The 20,632-nt window shown below is 42.1% G+C and overlaps 1 protein-coding gene across 2 annotated transcripts in view; it reads right to left on the bottom strand.

Annotated features, from left to right (window-relative positions):
• Positions 1 to 936: 936 nt before the first annotated feature.
• LOC100367317 (uncharacterized) overlaps positions 937 to 20,632 on the bottom strand; it is a 40,372-nt gene continuing 20,676 nt past the window's right edge. For both annotated transcript variants that reach the window (XM_085492367.1, XM_085492368.1), the window contains 6 exons: positions 19,545 to 19,564; positions 14,773 to 14,829; positions 13,223 to 13,339; positions 10,785 to 10,995; positions 10,392 to 10,515; positions 937 to 1,951 (listed from right to left, as the gene is read on the bottom strand). In XM_085492367.1, the coding sequence (XP_085348493.1) occupies positions 1,809 to 1,951; positions 10,392 to 10,515; positions 10,785 to 10,995; positions 13,223 to 13,339; positions 14,773 to 14,829; positions 19,545 to 19,564 (672 nt within the window). In that variant the 3' untranslated portion in view covers positions 937 to 1,808. The remainder of the gene's footprint in view (positions 1,952 to 10,391; positions 10,516 to 10,784; positions 10,996 to 13,222; positions 13,340 to 14,772; positions 14,830 to 19,544; positions 19,565 to 20,632) is intronic.

The raw sequence follows: 20,632 nt of genomic DNA, 5'->3' as shown, positions 1-20,632 counted from the left end.
ATTACGCTATAACTCATGAACAATTTGCCAGACATTAGACAGATGACTATAAATGGTTATGTCTGTTGATTCCAGTGTGGTTCATAATAGCAAAATACCAGAGGGCTTGTTAGGAACATTGCATTTTAGACATGAAACGTTCGTCAAATAATCACATCAAGCAAGTGCAATTTGCCATGAGCCATGCAGGCTCGAAACCCGTCATTGCTGCTATGCAGCTATATTTTTTAGATTAATATCTGTGCATATTAATTGCATAATTAATCAATTTCCATGAAACTTTGTAAATAGATGCTCTCTGTCTATGCAGAAGCCTGATTAGTTTTGTGTAAATAGTTGTTCATATTTATTATCTTTGTGGCATAATTAGTTATTTTTTATTATTTCCACTGATATCTCAAGTACTAATCATCATATTTCAATGAAACTTGGCAAATCTGTGCATATTAATTATGTGTTGAATCCGGGCTGGAGATGAGGTTATCCTGATGTGGTTGCACAGACTGATGTGCTCAGTGTGGAGCACTGGCGTCATCCCAACTGACTGGAGAAAGGGACTAATTATCCCTATCTGGAAGGGAAATGGTGATGACCAGGACTGTTAGCAGTTAGAGGGGTGACGCTCCTGTTGGTACCCAGCAAGATCTTTGTGTGGATTCTTCTGAACCGTGTCTGCCAACAGCTGCTTCTCCATCAGCATCCCGGCTTTATTCCCAAGCGGCCCACCGATGACCGCTACGTGTGCTGTCTGAGCGGATCAGAAATTCAATAGAGGGTTCTTAGTAGCCTATATTGATTTCTGCGAGGCCCTATGGACTGTCTGTCTATTTTCCTATCGAGGCAGGAGTTAGATAGGGATGCACACTGGCTCCTATGCTTTTCAACACTTGTAACACTTTAATAAAATATTAATAACTGAGTCATTGTGAATTCTGATTTATTTGTCATGTCATAGAAAGTATCGTTATCTTTATTAATGGTTTTGAAGAGACTACAGTTATATGTAAGCTCAACTGTGATTGGCTAATCTGATATAAGAACATTAGCATATCTGGTACACATGCTCATGACATTTTGAGACAAGTTCATTTATACAAAACAAAAATTAAAATAGAGTAATTTATGAAGGACGGTAGCAAAATTACACATCAATTTCTATACAAATATTTACAATTTGTTGCACATTTCTTCATAAAAAATGGACGGATATTTTATATATCACTTTGAACACCTTTCAAGCCAAACCTGTTATGGATAAAATTTTTCACTGCCTTCATTCAAAAAAAATACGGAAATAGTTGAGCAATACTGAAATTTCACCAAAATATTGCTGTATTTTCTTCAAATGAATAGGTGTTATGCAATAGAGCAATACTAATATATATATACAATATTATCAGTCGATAAAAGTTCAGACAGCCTCTTGCAACTTAAACTTACAGAAAGCAGCCTGACATAAATTATAAGCAGTGTGGACTTTAAGATCCTTAAATCACATGTGGTGGGCGAAGATTTGGCAAAACACGATCAATACTCTATATATCAGCATCAATTCCCCCAATATGGTTCTCCAATTGTTACACCCTCGCTGCCAACAAAGTAATTCCACTTTCCTGACAATAACATAATCCCATTAATATGACCTACTTTGCTGCCACAAAGGTAATCCAACCACAACCACATCCACACCAAAGCAAAATCCATTCATTCAATGCAAAAAATATTTCAAATTCAACACTCAAGTAAGTTGCCAGCATATGTCAGTTCACTTCGCTAATGAATTCGCAATCTTCCTGTTTTCGTATGAGTTAACTGGATACCGTGGTGGGAATTGGTGTTTGCTGAAGTTTTCCAAGTGATGTTAAATGTTCCACATAAGTTGGTGAAAGTAGATCAGATCCTTTCAGGCACTGCTTTAGACTGTACTCGTATGGTAGACTACCAGCTGCATCTAATTTTATATAAAAAAAAAAAGTCCAATCTTAATATACACAAACACAGTCAGCTGGCGCATACGTGATAATAAAATAAATACGATATTTATTATATGGGGGCCGCCATCTTGAATGCAGTATAAAACTGAATACGAGACAAGTTATGAAACACGTTTTTCAGATTCCTACAAATCAGGACAAAAATACCAATCTTTCACAGAAATACGATCCATTGGGATAATATTAAGCCAGCCGATAACAAAATTCAATCAAATTCGTAGTTATTGTGTGGAAAATCCCTTAAATACGAACACCTAATTACACGAAGAACATAGAACACTCTTCTGGGGTATTTGAAACCAAAATTGTCATTCCATATCAGCGACGGCCTTACAGTCAAATGACAATTTCGGCCATCTGGAATCAGATCGTGAAACAAATTGAGGTGCGTATGTATAATATCATGTATGATGTATGCGTGAAGTTTGATTGTGATTAGTCCAGGCATTTTTAACATACAGGTCCGGCGCACGGAGACACAGAGGTCAAAACATAAGTCCCCGTTTTCGGACTGTGTCCGAACGGGGACTAAAAAAACTTGACAAACAAGCTGCTCTCTGATTGGGGTTCTCACCCCTAACACTCGAACCAATCAGACAGAATCTCATATTGAAGTAGCTTTGCATTGAATCCTGAATATCAAGTACTATTTGAAGAATATGACAAATTAGACAAAAATTTCCTTATTCTACCATGGAGTCCAGAAAAAATTTGTTTGAGTAACCCAAAACAATGTTTATGTTTTTACATTTTTTCCCTTTAATACCGTCATTTAACATTTTTTTTTGAATTTTTTCTCTAATTCTGTTTAATTTGTTATGTAATGCCACATTTAATTTGATTTTTTTCATCCAGCTCCTATTTATGTATTCAAATAGTGAGCTCCGGATTCAAAAGGGTTGCAACAAATTATTAAAAATATGATAATGTCTGTAAAACATTCATGACACAGTCCATCTGTCTGGATTACAAATAAAACTAGACCCCTTGATTCAGTTTTCAATTAGGTTTTTTTCTGACACGCTCACCCCTGGGTGTGGTATGTTAAAGTAAAAATCATCATACGGAAGCCATGCTCAGGGGATTCATTAAGAGCCGACCGCCAGCCATATGGCCCAAATTGGCCGCCACCGAACGCCTACGCCGATCTCACTGCAGCGGTTCGCATTTCTGAGAGCCTTTTTATTTATTTTTTTGGTCTGTTGTTACAGGATGATGGCCTGCTATTAAATGCATTTGTGAAACCCCTGCACACTAAAACTGAGGGCCACACTAGGACTGAGAGCCATACTGGGACCATACTGAGACTGAGAGCCATACTGGGACCATACTGAGACTGAGGGCCACACTAGGACCATACTGAGACTGAGGGCCACACTAGGACCATACTGAGACTGAGAGCCATACTGGGACCATACTGAGACTGAGAGCCATACTGGGACCATACTGAGACTGAGGGCCACACTAGGACCATACTGAGACTGAGGGCCACACTAGGACCATACTGAGACTGAGAGCCATACTGGGACCATACTGAGACTGAGAGCCATACTGGGACCATACTGAGACTGAGGGCCACACTAGGACCATACTGAGACTGAGGGGCATACTAGGACCATACTGAGACTGAGAGCCATACTGGGACCATACTGAGACTGAGGGCCATACTGGGAGTGAGAGCCATACTAAAACTGAGGGCCACACTAGGACCATACTGAGACTGAGGGCCACACTAGGACCATACTGAGACTGAGGGCCACACTAGGACCATACTGAGACTGAGGGCCACACTGGGACCATACTGAGACTGAGGGCCACACTAGGACCATACTGAGACTGAGGGCCACACTAGGACCATACTGGGACTGAGAGACATACTGGGACTGAGAGCCATACTGGGACTGACAGCCATACTGGGACTGACAGCCATACTGGGACCATACTGAGACTGACGGCCACACTAGGACCATACTGAGACTGAGGGCCACACTAGGACCATACTGAGACTGAGAGCCACACTAGGACCATACTGAGACTGAGGGCCACACTAGGACCATACTGAGACTGAGGGCCACACTAGGACCATACTGAGACTGAGGGCCACACTAGGACCATACTGGGACTGAGAGACATACTGGGACTGAGAGTCATACTAGGACTGAGAGCCATACTGGGACCATACTGAGACTGAGGGCCACACTAGGACCATACTGAGACTGAGGGCCACACTAGGACCATACTGAGACTGAGGGCCACACTAGGACCATACTGAGACTGAGAGCCACACTAGGACCATACTGAGACTGAGGGCCACACTATGACCATACTGAGACTGAGGGCCACACTAGGACCATACTGGGAGTGAGAGACATACTGGGACTGAGAGACATACTGGGACTGAGAGCCATACTGGGACTGAGAGCCATACTGGGACCATACTGAGACTGAGGGCCACACTAGGACCATACTGAGACTGAGGGCCACACTAGGACCATACTGAGACTGAGGGCCATACTGGGACCATACTGAGACTGAGGGCCATACTGGGAGTGAGAGCCATACTGAGACTGAGGGCCACACTAGGACCATACTGAGACTGAGGGCCACACTAGGACCATACTGAGACTGAGGGCCACACTAGGACCATACTGAGACTGAGGGCCACACTAGGGCCATACTGAGACTGAGGGCCACACTAGGGCCATACTGCGACTGAGGGCCACACTAGGACCATACTGGGACTGAGGGCCACACTAGGACCATACTGGGACTGAGGGCCACACTAGGACCATACTGAGACTGAGGGCCACACTAGGACCATACTGAGACTGAGGGTCACACTAGGACCATACTGGGACTGAGGGCCACACTAGGACCATACTGGGACTGAGGGCCACACTAGGACCATACTGGGACTGAGGGCCACACTAGGGCCATACTGGGACTGAGGGCCACACTAGGACCATACTGGAACTGAGAACCATACTGGGAGTGAGGGCCATACTGGGACTGAGGGCCACACTAGGACCATACTGAGACTGAGGGCCACACTAGGACCATACTGAGACTGAGGGCCACACTAGGACCATACTGAGACTGAGGGCCACACTGGGACCATACTGAGACTGAGGGCCACACTAGGACCATACTGAGACTGAGGGCCACACTAGGACCATACTGGGACTGAGAGACATACTGGGACTGAGAGCCATACTGGGACTGACAGCCATACTGGGACTGACAGCCATACTGGGACCATACTGAGACTGACGGCCACACTAGGACCATACTGAGACTGAGGGCCACACTAGGACCATACTGAGACTGAGAGCCACACTAGGACCATACTGAGACTGAGGGCCACACTAGGACCATACTGAGACTGAGGGCCACACTAGGACCATACTGAGACTGAGGGCCACACTAGGACCATACTGGGACTGAGAGACATACTGGGACTGAGAGTCATACTAGGACTGAGAGCCATACTGGGACCATACTGAGACTGAGGGCCACACTAGGACCATACTGAGACTGAGGGCCACACTAGGACCATACTGAGACTGAGGGCCACACTAGGACCATACTGAGACTGAGGGCCACACTATGACCATACTGAGACTGAGGGCCACACTAGGACCATACTGGGAGTGAGAGACATACTGGGACTGAGAGACATACTGGGACTGAGAGCCATACTGGGACTGAGAGCCATACTGGGACCATACTGAGACTGAGGGCCACACTAGGACCATACTGAGACTGAGGGCCACACTAGGACCATACTGAGACTGAGGGCCATACTGGGACCATACTGAGACTGAGGGCCATACTGGGAGTGAGAGCCATACTGAGACTGAGGGCCACACTAGGACCATACTGAGACTGAGGGCCACACTAGGACCATACTGAGACTGAGGGCCACACTAGGACCATACTGAGACTGAGGGCCACACTAGGGCCATACTGAGACTGAGGGCCACACTAGGGCCATACTGCGACTGAGGGCCACACTAGGACCATACTGGGACTGAGGGCCACACTAGGACCATACTGGGACTGAGGGCCACACTAGGACCATACTGAGACTGAGGGCCACACTAGGACCATACTGAGACTGAGGGTCACACTAGGACCATACTGGGACTGAGGGCCACACTAGGACCATACTGGGACTGAGGGCCACACTAGGACCATACTGGGACTGAGGGCCACACTAGGGCCATACTGGGACTGAGGGCCACACTAGGACCATACTGGAACTGAGAACCATACTGGGAGTGAGGGCCATACTGGGACTGAGGGCCACACTAGGACCATACTGAGACTGAGGGCCACACTAGGACCATACTGAGACTGAGGGCCACACTAGGACCATACTGAGACTGAGGGCCACACTGGGACCATACTGAGACTGAGGGCCACACTAGGACCATACTGAGACTGAGGGCCACACTAGGACCATACTGGGACTGAGAGACATACTGGGACTGAGAGCCATACTGGGACTGACAGCCATACTGGGACTGACAGCCATACTGGGACCATACTGAGACTGACGGCCACACTAGGACCATACTGAGACTGAGGGCCACACTAGGACCATACTGAGACTGAGAGCCACACTAGGACCATACTGAGACTGAGGGCCACACTAGGACCATACTGAGACTGAGGGCCACACTAGGACCATACTGAGACTGAGGGCCACACTAGGACCATACTGGGACTGAGAGACATACTGGGACTGAGAGTCATACTAGGACTGAGAGCCATACTGGGACCATACTGAGACTGAGGGCCACACTAGGACCATACTGAGACTGAGGGCCACACTAGGACCATACTGAGACTGAGGGCCACACTAGGACCATACTGAGACTGAGAGCCACACTAGGACCATACTGAGACTGAGGGCCACACTATGACCATACTGAGACTGAGGGCCACACTAGGACCATACTGGGAGTGAGAGACATACTGGGACTGAGAGCCATACTGGGACTGAGAGCCATACTGGGACCATACTGAGACTGAGGGCCACACTAGGACCATACTGAGACTGAGGGCCACACTAGGACCATACTGAGACTGAGGGCCATACTGGGACCATACTGAGACTGAGGGCCATACTGGGAGTGAGAGCCATACTGAGACTGAGGGCCACACTAGGACCATACTGAGACTGAGGGCCACACTAGGACCATACTGAGACTGAGGGCCACACTAGGACCATACTGAGACTGAGGGCCACACTAGGGCCATACTGAGACTGAGGGCCACACTAGGGCCATACTGCGACTGAGGGCCACACTAGGACCATACTGGGACTGAGGGCCACACTAGGACCATACTGGGACTGAGGGCCACACTAGGACCATACTGAGACTGAGGGCCACACTAGGACCATACTGAGACTGAGGGTCACACTAGGACCATACTGGGACTGAGGGCCACACTAGGACCATACTGGGACTGAGGGCCACACTAGGACCATACTGGGACTGAGGGCCACACTAGGGCCATACTGGGACTGAGGGCCACACTAGGACCATACTGGGACTGAGGGCCATACTGGGACTGAGGGCCATACTAGGACCATACTGGAACTGAGGGCCATACTAGGACCATACTGGAACTGAGGGCCATACTGGGACTGAGGGCCATACTAGGACCATACTGGGACTGAGGACCATACTGAGACTGAGGGCCATACTAGGACCATACTGGGACTGAGGGCCACACTGGGACTGAGGGCCATACTGGGACTGAGGGTCATACTGGGACCATACTGGGACTGAGGGCCACACTGGGACTGAGGGCCATACTGGAACTGACGGCCATACTAGGACCATACTGAGACTGAGGGCCATACTAGACCATACTGGAACTGAGGACCATACTGGGAGTGAGGGCCATACTGGGACTGAGGGTCATACTGGGACCATACTGGGACTGAGGGCCATACTGGAACTGACGGCCATACTAGGACCATACTGAGACTGAGGGCCATACTGCGACTTAGAGCCATACTGGAACTGACGGCCATACTAGGACCATACTGAGACTGAGGGCCATACTACGACCATACTGGAACTGAGGACCATACTGGGAGTGAGGGCCATACTGGGACTGAGGGCCATACTGGGACTGAGGGTCATACTGGGAGTGAGGGCCATACTGGGACTGAGGGCCATACTGGGAGTGAGGGCCATACTAGGACCATACTGGGACTGAGGGCCACACTGGAACTGAGGGCCATACTGGGAGTGAGGGCCATACTGGGACTGAGGGCCATACTGGGACTGAGGGTCACACCGGAACTGAGGACCATACTGGGACTGAAGGCCATACTAGGACCATACTGGGACTAAGGGCCATACTTGGACGATACTGGGACTGAGGGCCACACTGGGACTGAGGGCCACACTGGGACTGAGGGCCATACTGGGACTGAGGGCCATACTGGGACTGAGGGCCACACTAGGACCATACTGAGACTGAGGGCCACACTAGGACCATACTGAGACTGAGGGCCACACTAGGGTTGAGGGCGATACTAGGACCATACTGGAACTGAGGACCATACTGAGACTGAGGGCCATACTGGGACTGAGGGCCATACTAGGACCATACTGAGACTGAGGGCCACACTAGGACCATACTGAGACTGAGGGCCACACTAGAACCATACTGAGACTGAGGGCCACACTAGGACCATACTGAGACTGAGGGCCACACTAGGACCATACTGAGACTGAGGGCCACACTAGGGCCATACTGAGACTGAGGGCAACACTAGGGCCATACTGCGACTGAGGGCCACACTAGGACCATACTGGGACTGAGGGCCACACTAGGGTTGAGGGCGATACTAGGACCATACTGGAACTGAGGATTATACTGGGACTGAGGGCCATACTGTGACTGAGGGCCATACTGGGACAGAGGGCCATACTGGGACTGAGGGCCATACTGGGACTGAGGGCCATACTGAGACTGAGGGCCATACTGAGACTGAGGGCCATACTAGGACTGAGGGCCATACTAGGACCTTACTGGGACTGAGGGCCATACTGCGACTGAGGGCCATACTAGGACCATACTGAGACTGAGGGCCATACTAGGACCATACTGGGACTGAGGGCCATACTGCGACTGAGAGCCATACTGGAACTGAGGGCCATACTAGGACTGAGAGCCATACTGCGACTGAGGGCCATACTAGGACCATACTGGGACTGAGGGCCATACTCTGACCATACTGGGACTGAGAGCCATACTGGGACTGAGGGCCATACTAGGACCATACTGGGACTGAGGGCCATACTCTGACCATACTGGGACTGAGGACCATACTAGGACCATACTGAGACTGAGGGCCATACTAGGACCATACTGGAACTGAGGACCATACTGGGAGTGAGGGCCATACTGGGACTGAGGGTCACACTGGAACTGAGGACCATACTGGGACTGAGGGCCATACTAGGACCATACTGGGACTGAGGGCCATACTGAGACTGAGGGCCATAGTAGGACCATACTGGGACTGAGGGCCATACTGCGACTGAGAGCCATACTGCGACTGAAGGTCATACTAGGACCATACTAGGACCATACTGGGACTGAGGGTCATACTGCGACTGAGAGCCATACTGGAACTGAGGGCCATACTAGGACCATACTGGGACTGAGGGCCATACTAGGACCATACTGAGACTGAGGGCCATACTAGGACCATACTGGAACTGAGAACCATACTGGGAGTGAGGGCCATACTGGGACTGAGGGCCATACTGGGACTGAGGGCCATACTGGGACTGAGGGCCATACTGCGACTGAGGGCCATACTAGGACCATACTGGAACTGAGGGCCATACTAGGACCATACTGAGACTGAGGGCCATACTAGGACCATACTGAGACTGAGGGCCATACTAGGACCATACTGGAACTGAGGACCATACTGGGACTGAGGGCCATACTGGGACTGAGGGCCATACTAGGACCATACTGGGACTGAGGGCCACACTGGGACTGAGGGCCATACTGGGACTGAGGGCCACACTAGGACTGGTGGTCATACTGGGACTGGGGGGGGGGGGTCATACTGGGACTGGGGGGGGGTCATACTGGGACTAAAGGCCACACTGGGACTAAAGGCCACACTGGGACTGAGGGCCACACTGGGACTGAGGGCCACACTGGGACTGAGGGCCACACTGGGACTGGGGGCCACACTGGGACTGGGGGCCATACTGGGACTGAGGGCCATACTGGGACCGAGGGCCATACTGGGACCAAGGGCCATACTGGGACCGAGGGCCATACTGGGACCGAGGGCCATACTTGGGCCGAGGGCCATACTGGGGCCGAGGGCCAAATTATACTAACCTTTCTGTGTCCATACATCCTGTGCAATGTACATAACAGCAGGTATACAGTACTGAGCAACACCAAGTTCATCCGGTTGATGGCAATTCATCATCCATACTGGTAGCATAACATGACAATAGTGCTGGAAAATAAAAGAGGAACTTTTAAACTAATGATGACAGCGAAATCAGTCTAAGCTGAACATGTGTGGTACATAGTCTGATCGAGGTGAATACAGTGAAACCTGTCCTAGTTGAAAACAATAAGAGGTGAACACAGTCTGAGCTGGTAAGGTGAATGTGTACATTTGAACTGCCTAAAGGTAGACACTATACATTTGTATTTGCATGTGGTCTTTATATAAAGGTGATCACTGATACGATTTGACCGGCGTGGTGCAATGAAACTAACCTCAGGGTATCCCATGAACGTATCCAAACTGTGCAGTTCCTGTTGGTTCAATAGATACACACATCCTTCGACCGAACTGTTCGTGTCGTATTCTATATTAGGAAATCCACCAGCCTCTACATCAGATCCTTTCTTATTAAAGCGTAGTTTAAATCCAAACAGTACACCCCATAGTCTATGATCTATTTCACGCCCAATGTAGGTAGTCATTCTGAGGAAAGAAGCAAACACGTTTACCGTACTGACACTAATGGGAATGATGATTTGACTGGACCCTACACCAAAAAAGTTGCTAAATCTGTCCTAAGCGTTTTGGATTTTTGGTATTCCCATGATGTATTCCTGGGAGGAAAAGATGGACAAGGTTATTGCGAGAATATTACAAATTATGCACAAAGATAGTACAGGGGGAGTATCAGCCGACGCGCATCGGAGGTCGATGTGACCACGTACTGTCTGAGTGCATACTTTGCAGTATCCTCATAATGACCTTATTATTATACATCATGGGAATACCGAAAATCCAAAACATTTAGAACAGATTTAGCAAACTTTTTGGTGTGAGGTCCAGTCAAACCCTGGGGGCAGCCATGTTTGTTTTTTATGATTACAGGATGTTTACGCGCATAATCATTCCATATTTAGAATTGGCATTTCCTAATATAGTATTATGAAAATACCCAGTGCAATACCTTATAGCATAACGGTGACAGAGGTATAATAATTATATTTAATAGTCATAGTTTTAAAGTGGAATCCAAAGATGCACGTGGATGACATGCTGAGGTTATAATTTTCATAAAGTCTGACAATAAATGAAATATTTATGCAATTTGTGTTTGAATTTTGTCTAAACTGGTAACAAACATGGCGTGGTGCTTTAACCCTGTGTGAAAGTCAACTTCAGGCACTATCCACAAAGGCACCATCCACAAAGTTAGTTTGTAGTCTGTAGTAAAACAATTGTGAATGTTGTAAAAACTTTTTCACGATTACAAAAGCTAGCAATATTCACTGATTAGCAAAGTCTGTGTACATTTGTCTCTAGAGTGGTTCTAAGAAGGTCAAAGGAAATTTGTAGATTTCAAGTTTTGTGAAACCAGATTATTGAAGAAATCAGATCACTATTACCTCGACCGCGTTAGCGCCCAGGGGCCTCAACTCAGAAAATCACGATTTTTTAGGGGTGGGCGCTTACCCGAGCACCCCCCTCGAAAAAGAGTGCAATTGAAAAATTTGATTCATCAAGTGACAGATTACGTCTTTGAGGGAAAATCAAATTACGAAATTAGTTGAGTCGTCATTGATTTTCACAATGAAGAAACAGAAATTATCACAAAAAATATGCACATTTTATTGCAATATTAATTACGTACCACCAGAATTTATGAAATTAAAAACATTTGAGTCTGTTGGAACACAGTCGAAGTCAAAATTGTCATATTATCTCCACTGACGAAGGTGTTGGATTGTACGCAAACTCTCGATGAAAATCACTTTCCGCCATGATGCAATTGCATTTGACCTGCAGCAGCATCCTTTGACCTAATGGGTCATGGTTATTTACCAATCAGAATGCTGTGTTGCACTGACGCAATTCTTCGTAAATTCCCGAAGACTTTCCGACAACGCAATGCGGAAGTGAATTATCGATGTCGAAGTACGATCTGTTGGAATTGATTTCAGCGAATAAACGACATGGTTTTTCCAAAAAACTAGTAACTAGCCATTTTTGAGAGGTAAACTGAATATGGCATGAAATATTTACCGCATTTTACTTGTATTAACAGGTCATTGTCGAAGCGTAGTTTACGCACGGTTACCGTGTTCTACGCATTCACAACATGTTCACAGCGGTCGATATCCACGCTGTATCATATAAAAACGATTACCAAGATTCGTTACGCAAGACCAAGTTTTAAATTAGTTGCATTTTGAAGGGGTGGGCGCTTTGCCGAATGTGACCCCAAATATAAAAATTGCGCAAAAGTGGAGGGTGGGCGCTTGCCCGGGCATGGGCGCTAACGCGGTCGAGTACGGTAAAACAAGATAGTCAAGAACTGAATGGGTATTCATTGGAGAAACTACATGGATTCTTGATGAAAACAAATTTAGATTTAATTAGGCTTATATGCAAATATTATGAGGACATTGTTAAACAATCCAAATTCAGTGCAAAGCATTTTCCTTTATTATTGGTCTGTGAGACACACATCTCACCAACATTATTTTTTTTCCCCCGAGTACCATCCTTTTCTTGTTTACCCCCCCCCCCCCCCCCGCCAAAAAAAACATTTTTCCTATTTTTATGTATTCATCAATACCTTTTTCAATAAATTTAGTCAAAAGGGAAATAATTCCCTATTTAGGGGGAATTAAATGATAAGCAGTTTTTTTGTGTGAAAGGTGACAAAGGGGCAGACCTGTCGCATACTAACCTGTTTGGGTTCATATCAGCACCATATGCAAAGTAGTACAGTTTTCCAGCAGGAGGTCGGGCATTGATACGAAAACTAAGAGGCGGAAAGGATGGAAGAGAAACCTGTGGCTTTGACCTTAAAAAAAAAAAAAAAAAAGAAAATTCAAATGAATCCTATAACTGGCTCTCCATTGTTCTGATATTTCCCTGCAGCAAAATTGACAACCAATCAAATTATGGCTTGTACTTGGTTGCTAGGCAGGCTAGCTGACAGTGATTTATGGTTTTCATCATGGCTGCCAACAACCGATTAGAAAATGAAAGGATGAACAAGTCATTGTCAATGACACGTCCCCGTTCCGTTCATATTTGAGTGACATATACATTCAAAGCAGATCATGACCGAAATCTCAGACCACTTTCAGTGGTCTGATCCGAATGCACCTGCATATGTACAACACATTGTACTAAATCTGAACAAAATCCATCCATGCATGACTGAGATCCGGTTCCAGAATTGTGAAAATATGTCATTTTGATGCATTTTCGGCCTTAAAATGGCCATCATTCAGCTATTGTTAAGCGGATCATGAAACAAATGCACATACATATTTGTGACATGATGTACCTTGTGTGTGTGAAGTTTGAACTCGATCAATCCAGGCATGTCTCAGATACGGATCCAGAACTGAATTCTTTAAAACAAAATGGCCGCCAGTCGGCCATTTAAAACCCGATCCAAAAAAAAAATGACGTGCATCAAGGTCCTATTATGTTTAATGTATGTACCAAATTTGAACAAAATCCGTCCATGCATAACTGAGATCCGGGTCCAGAATAGTGAAAATGTGGGATTTTGATGCATTTTCGGCCTTAAAATGGCAGCTATTCGGCTATCGTTAATCGGATCATGAAAAAAATGCATGTACATATGTCCCATATAATGTGTGATGTATGAGTGAAGTTTGAACTTAACCGGTCAATGCATATTCAAAATACAGGTCATCACGGACGTACGGATGCACGGATAAAACACAAGTCCCCGTTTTCGGACTACGTCCGAACGGGGACTAAAAAAGGGATTGTATATCACATTGATATTTGCTAATTAAAATCCAGTAAATAAGCAAGGTTAACAATAGACGCATTTTTTTCAAGGAAAATTGCAACAGTTAGGAGTGGTGACATTTCACAAAAATTCTTTAGTTGATGAACTTCATGGAATTTTAACAATTGTCTCGCAAACAACTTAACAGTTTATTGCATTATTATGCAAATCTGCAACATAGAACAAATTGCAAATACTCTACCCTAGACTGATTCTAATGTCAAGGTAAGACACATATGTCTAGCTAGAAGAGATGGCTAAAATATTGCAGTAGACATAACACAAAATGATGGAATATTGAGTTGCCAAAGAGGGCGCTTTTCAACACACTCGCTGAACATAAATCGCTGAAGGTAATAAGTGAGTTTCTAAACATACTTCTAAAGGAATGTCACATTTTGTAAAATGTGTATGAGCGACAATGTTATTTCTTGACTGTAAAATCAAAATAACATACTCACTTTGTTTTTGACAATGGCTTTGTAGTAGCAACAACAGATAAATTCTCAGGCTGGTCTCTGTAAAAACAATTATCATGTAATTTTATTATAATTTCCTGTTGAATGTTCGGAAATGTCTGATTGACGGAATTCCAATTCCAACAACATTCCCCAAACATGTCTAGATCTATTTGATTCAAAGTTATGTACAGAAACAAGTTATAATGAGAGATATATACTCATCACTTGTTTTTTTGTTTTGTTGATTTTTGACAAACCGGTGGACATTTTTGTACCAAAAGACAAAATGTTAACATTTCATTAACCATTTCTCAGGCATGCCCAACCCAATTAAATAAAATTTAGTATGGACATGACTTGATGGGTTACGGAGAAGTATATAAATTTTCACTGTTCCATGATGTTTTTTATTTTTCTTGGCTGTTCTTTACCAAGATTGCTCAACATTATAAGGAAAACTAGATACAATGGTCTACATATGCACCTTATTTTTTGTTTTTCGACTTATTGGTAGCAAGATTTGTATCAAGATTTTCTGTGGCAAGCAATACACAAGTTTTGATTTGAACACGATGTGTGCTAAATACAGATTTTGAACTACTTGGAATATTTGTGGATGCATTCCAATCATCAAAGCAATTACCTAGTTAAACTTCAGTTTCGTTTTTATACTGAAGAAAACTCAAAGTCACCATCTTTGTTCATATGTGAACTGTATCTTGCACATAAATTATGACGTGAAACCCACATTTAAAAAAAAACGACTTATTTCATTCCATGTAATGAATGACATTATGTTCTCTCCTGATTTATTATGTGCATATTGCATGTTCAAGTACTAATGGCACAAATAGTATTTTCCCACAGCAACCATATTCCATATTTGAGACTATGAAATCTTCATGACATATCACCATGGATACAATTTCCATATCTTATAAATCCATGATTTATGAATACAAGTAAAAAATCCTGTCAAATTGTCCAACTTTTATATTGTATTTATTTTATTTTCAATTACGTTAATCAGTTTTTTGTTTCACACAATTCTGTTCAATACATTCCAAACACCTGAATTGAAATGTATTATTTTTCTATACGATGGTATTAAATAATTGTACTTAGAGAGTTCAACTAGAATTCAAATTTCAAAACAGATGTCACATATTCATCTTATTTGAGGACAAGAGTATAAATAATACTCTTTATTCTCATAGATAATATATTTACTCAGTTAGAGGTGCGCAAATTCAAACAAACAATGTATATTTAAGCAGTTATGCTTATTAAATCCAATTTTAGAGATATAACAACCAAACTATGCCATTTAATTAGACAAGGTATTATGTATAATACATACACTTTTAACAAATACAGTGTGTTTTACTATGAAAGTACATTACAGTTACTAAAAATTCATTAGTAACCGAGTGTACATGTACTTTCCTAATAATACCACATATTAGGCCAAAATGCATATTAAATTGAAATTTAATTTGCAAAGACACATAAAATTTTTTTTTTTTTTATTTGGAAAGATGTTGTTTTCTCTATTAACTCTGAGGTAAATTAAATCACTTTCTCAAAAACAGTGATCTCTTATTTCGTTTTTTGCTGAGATTGATTACCGGTAATACTCTATTCTTTTCTTGTAGACTCACAATAAGAAAGTTGTCAATGCTTTGTCACGAGAGACGAGCATTTAAATTATTTTCTTTCAATGCACATTCTACATTTTCTCCATCTACTAGGTGAATCATATGTTATTACAGTACCATAAGCCACAAAAATAATCCAAACTTTACGATTATAACAGAACAACCAAATTTTAGACATTTTTTAAAAATAACCTGCTTCAAAATATATAGTCATGAATTACCTTGGAAATGTTCTCCACATCGTAAGATACGTGCATTGGTAGTTATATGCAGACTAATCAAGCAAGAGACAAGAATAGTCTTTCACGGAGACTCACAGCGTGTCAGAAGCCCAATCTCACACATATTAAATAGATTTCATGACAACAGAATAATTTATACAGGCCCGAGTTCAATAGTTGCCATGGTTACCACAAAGCAACATCATCTAGTTATTAGCATTATGAAACTGAATATTAAATATTAACTCAGTGCCGCTTGATTTGGCAATGTCATCAATTTTAAACTGAACGACAGGTTTTGTTATTGGTTTACTTCGAACCTAACGAGATGTTAATTTGTCCATCATGGACACTTATTTATAGTTATTTTGTAAATGGTTGTCGATTGATATCGCACGCGTCTAGCAATAAAGTTGCTTTTATACTTGCTGAAATATAATTGCTTGAATAAAATGACCAATTTTTCTCGCCAAAATTGTATTGCAGCATTTTCAACATTTTTGTAAATTTTTTGATATTTTCTTCTTTATTTTTCGACCAGACAGATATAAATTCTAATAAATTTTGAACTTGAACTTCTATTTTTTGTAGTTTAATGTCAAATTGTCTATTTTTCAAAGAATATTGCATTGAGATATCCTTATTTCATCAAAATTGATCATCATCATCAAATTTGTACAGCACATTATTAGGCGTGGAAATATACACCCAAAAAATACTTTCGCATCTGTCAAATCCCATGTCAATTTTTGTCACTACAATGCGATAAGTTTTGTTTGCTCTGTTTTTACGTTCGATTACATGCATAATCTGGGATCTTGCAGTGAAATGGTCTGATTGCTACAGATTCGATCAACATTTAACAAGCCATGCATGGCACAGTTCCCGTTAGTTATCAAATTTGAGATATAGTTTTGTTTATAGTAATATAGCTGGAATATAACCATGTCAGGAATATGATTTTTTTAACATTAAAATGATTGACATTTGTATCTGATCGTCAAACAAGTACTTGTCCATATTGAGAGATATTGCTTTAGAACAGCATTCAAAATCAGCCATTTTGAATACATGCATATATATAACATGATGTATAACGAATATATAAAATTTGAATATAATCAGTCAAAGCATTTAAGAGATATGGCTCTAGAAGCCCAATCATTAAAACAAAATGGTCAGCCATTTTGAATCCAATTTGAAAAATAAAATGACGTGCATCAGGAACCTGTAATGTCTAATGTATGTTATAAGTTTGAACAAAAAACATCCATAAATGCAAGAGATGCTTGATATTAAAGATTTAGTTAGCACAAAAATAGCACAAATATATCCGTATTTCTATGACATGATGTATAATGAATATTAAAAATTTGAACATAATCAGTCTAAACAAGATAGAGATATGGGTCTAGAAGCCAACTCATTAAAACAAAATGGCCGACTGGAGGCCATTTTGAATGTTATCTGAAAAACAAAATGATGTGCATCAAGGTCCTATAATGTCTAATGTATATATCAAGTTTGAACAAAATCCATCCGTAAACAGCTGAAAAATGCTTGATTTTGATGATTTTTAGCACAAAAATGGCCGCCATTCGACCATTTTGAATGAGATCGTGAAACAAATTGACATGCACATGTATAATATCATGTATGATGTATGTGTCAAGTTTGATTGTGATTGGTCGAGGCATTTCTAAGATACAGGTCTGGACGCACGCACACACACACGGATGTCAAAACATAAGTCCACGTTTTCAGACTGCGTCCGAGCAGGGACTGAAAAAAAAATACATTGTGTGGTTTTGTATTACCGGTATGTGTTCTACTATGAAACTTCAAGTATGAGCAGTTTTAATAAATTCATGGAAATTATGAATGAAATATTTATGTTTGATTTTTCAGGCAGTGAGTTGTAGAGACTTCTGTAAAATTCAACCTGTGGGGACACCTTGGAATTACCATACATAGAAATTTGTAGAAAGTGAAAACAAGTGACATGACAGTGAAAGTATCAAGTATCAAAGCAATTGTGAAATGGCAGTTTTCAAGAAGATGAAAATAGCATTTTCACTAAAAATGACAAAAATATTTTTACAAAATCTAAGAGGCCTACCCAATACATATGTATTAAAGTATTAAAAGCAATCAGAATAGAGGTTTTCAAGAAGAAGTCAACAATAACATTTTTGACAAAAAATAAAAAAATATTTGCTAAAATTACAGAATTGAAAAAATATTGTCATAAAATATTCAAATATAGTTTCCCAACTATCAAACAAATTGCAGTCCAAGTTTTCATGCCGAAAATAACATTTTTGACCAGAATCAAATCTGATAGGGATCCAACAGAGGAACATGTGTACCAAGTATAAAAACAATACATTTGAAAAAAAAAGAAAATGACACAGGATGCAGGGAATGACAATCATCTATTCCAATAGCTGCACCTGATTAAAACAGCCACATACGATATGGGTCCCATGCCACATATACAGCTCATGTAAAACATATCCTTTGTTACGTTCGCAGTACGACAGCAGTAGCGTGTTGCTTTAAGGTCTGATTGACAACTGCTGATTTGTTATCACTCAACATTTCTGTGATTCAGTAATTGATCATTTTGGGGGAAATTCACACCGGAGATGTAATTTGATAATAAAAGACAGTCAAGTTGAAGTTGTACAATAAATGGAACTTCTATTGGAGATGCAGTTCAAACTGGAAAATCATCATACACACTCATAAAAGTCGCATTAGGATTATTTTAAACTTGATCGATGCAATACAGAGACACATTAAACAAATAACTAATTGACATAATTAAAGGCACAGAACTTACCAGAATGAAAAGATTATTAAATATAAACAACATAGTGTTAACACTCACCGAAATTCTTCAATATTTGTCTGCAAGAAAACAAAGGAAAGAATAAACAGTTGTAATCTAATGTCTTTTTAAACTGAGTGAAGGTTTTCATAATTGGCATGAAGAGACCATTGAATTTTACGAGACTAGTTCATGGTAAATATGACGTCTGAAAATGGAATCTCCCCAAATCAGCTGAAATTGTAGTTGTACCGAGTATATGATTGTATATACAGTTGATATGAGGCACTGACAAATATTTACTTGTCCCTGATTTTCTTCGTATTTAACCAAATACAAATTCCATAACTATTGTATTAACATGTAGATGTTTTTCAAGATCATTAGGTCAATTTTCTATTGCGTTGATAATGCACACCTTGTTATGACAAAGCAAATCTGTACGGTGGTGACACGTACATCACATTAGCTTCAGAAAGCACACTGATGACTGTATCCATAGACACTGTCTACCACAAACAACATATACTCCAAGTACCTCCGTCATAGAGTGTCACACTGCACTTTTATCGGCACATAAAATGTTAGGGAGTTTAAACTACACATATGTAAACAGCATCTTGGTAGATAGTAAATTATTGGTCCACCAAAATCTCATTGTTCAGCTAAGGCCAGACTTTTATTATCCCTTGTTTCGCGAACCTGCTGAATGAACAGGAGCCGAAAATGAAATAAAAATAAAATTTTATTTCAGCGTAATTTATCGCGCCGATTTGTAATTGCAAAAAATTGCTAAAAAAAAACTTATTTTTATCTTCATTTTTTTTTCGTCCGCCGCATAACAAACCCAAGTTGCATTTTTGTGGGAGTATCATAATCAAAGTATCGAAGTCTCGCGCAGATGAGGAACAAGGTTATACATGGAATAAAATTTTATTTCATTTCTTCTCTCCGATCAATGATCTCACTTACAATTCCTTGAGAATCACACAAATCTAATGGAAAATTTTTTATTTTTAATTTTATTTTTTTTCCGCCCTCCTCAAAAAAATTGCCTTATAATAACTCGAGAAACAAGCAATAAAAAAAGTTTGGCCTAAGATAACAAAAATATACGCCATATTACCCTGTATTTGATAGTTTAGTAT

The sequence above is a fragment of the Saccoglossus kowalevskii genome, chromosome 17, assembly GCF_978046115.1.
Source record: "Saccoglossus kowalevskii chromosome 17, keSacKowa6.1, whole genome shotgun sequence".
Classification (NCBI taxonomy): Eukaryota; Metazoa; Hemichordata; class Enteropneusta; family Harrimaniidae; genus Saccoglossus; species Saccoglossus kowalevskii.
This window is presented reverse-complemented; position numbering and strand designations above follow the sequence as displayed.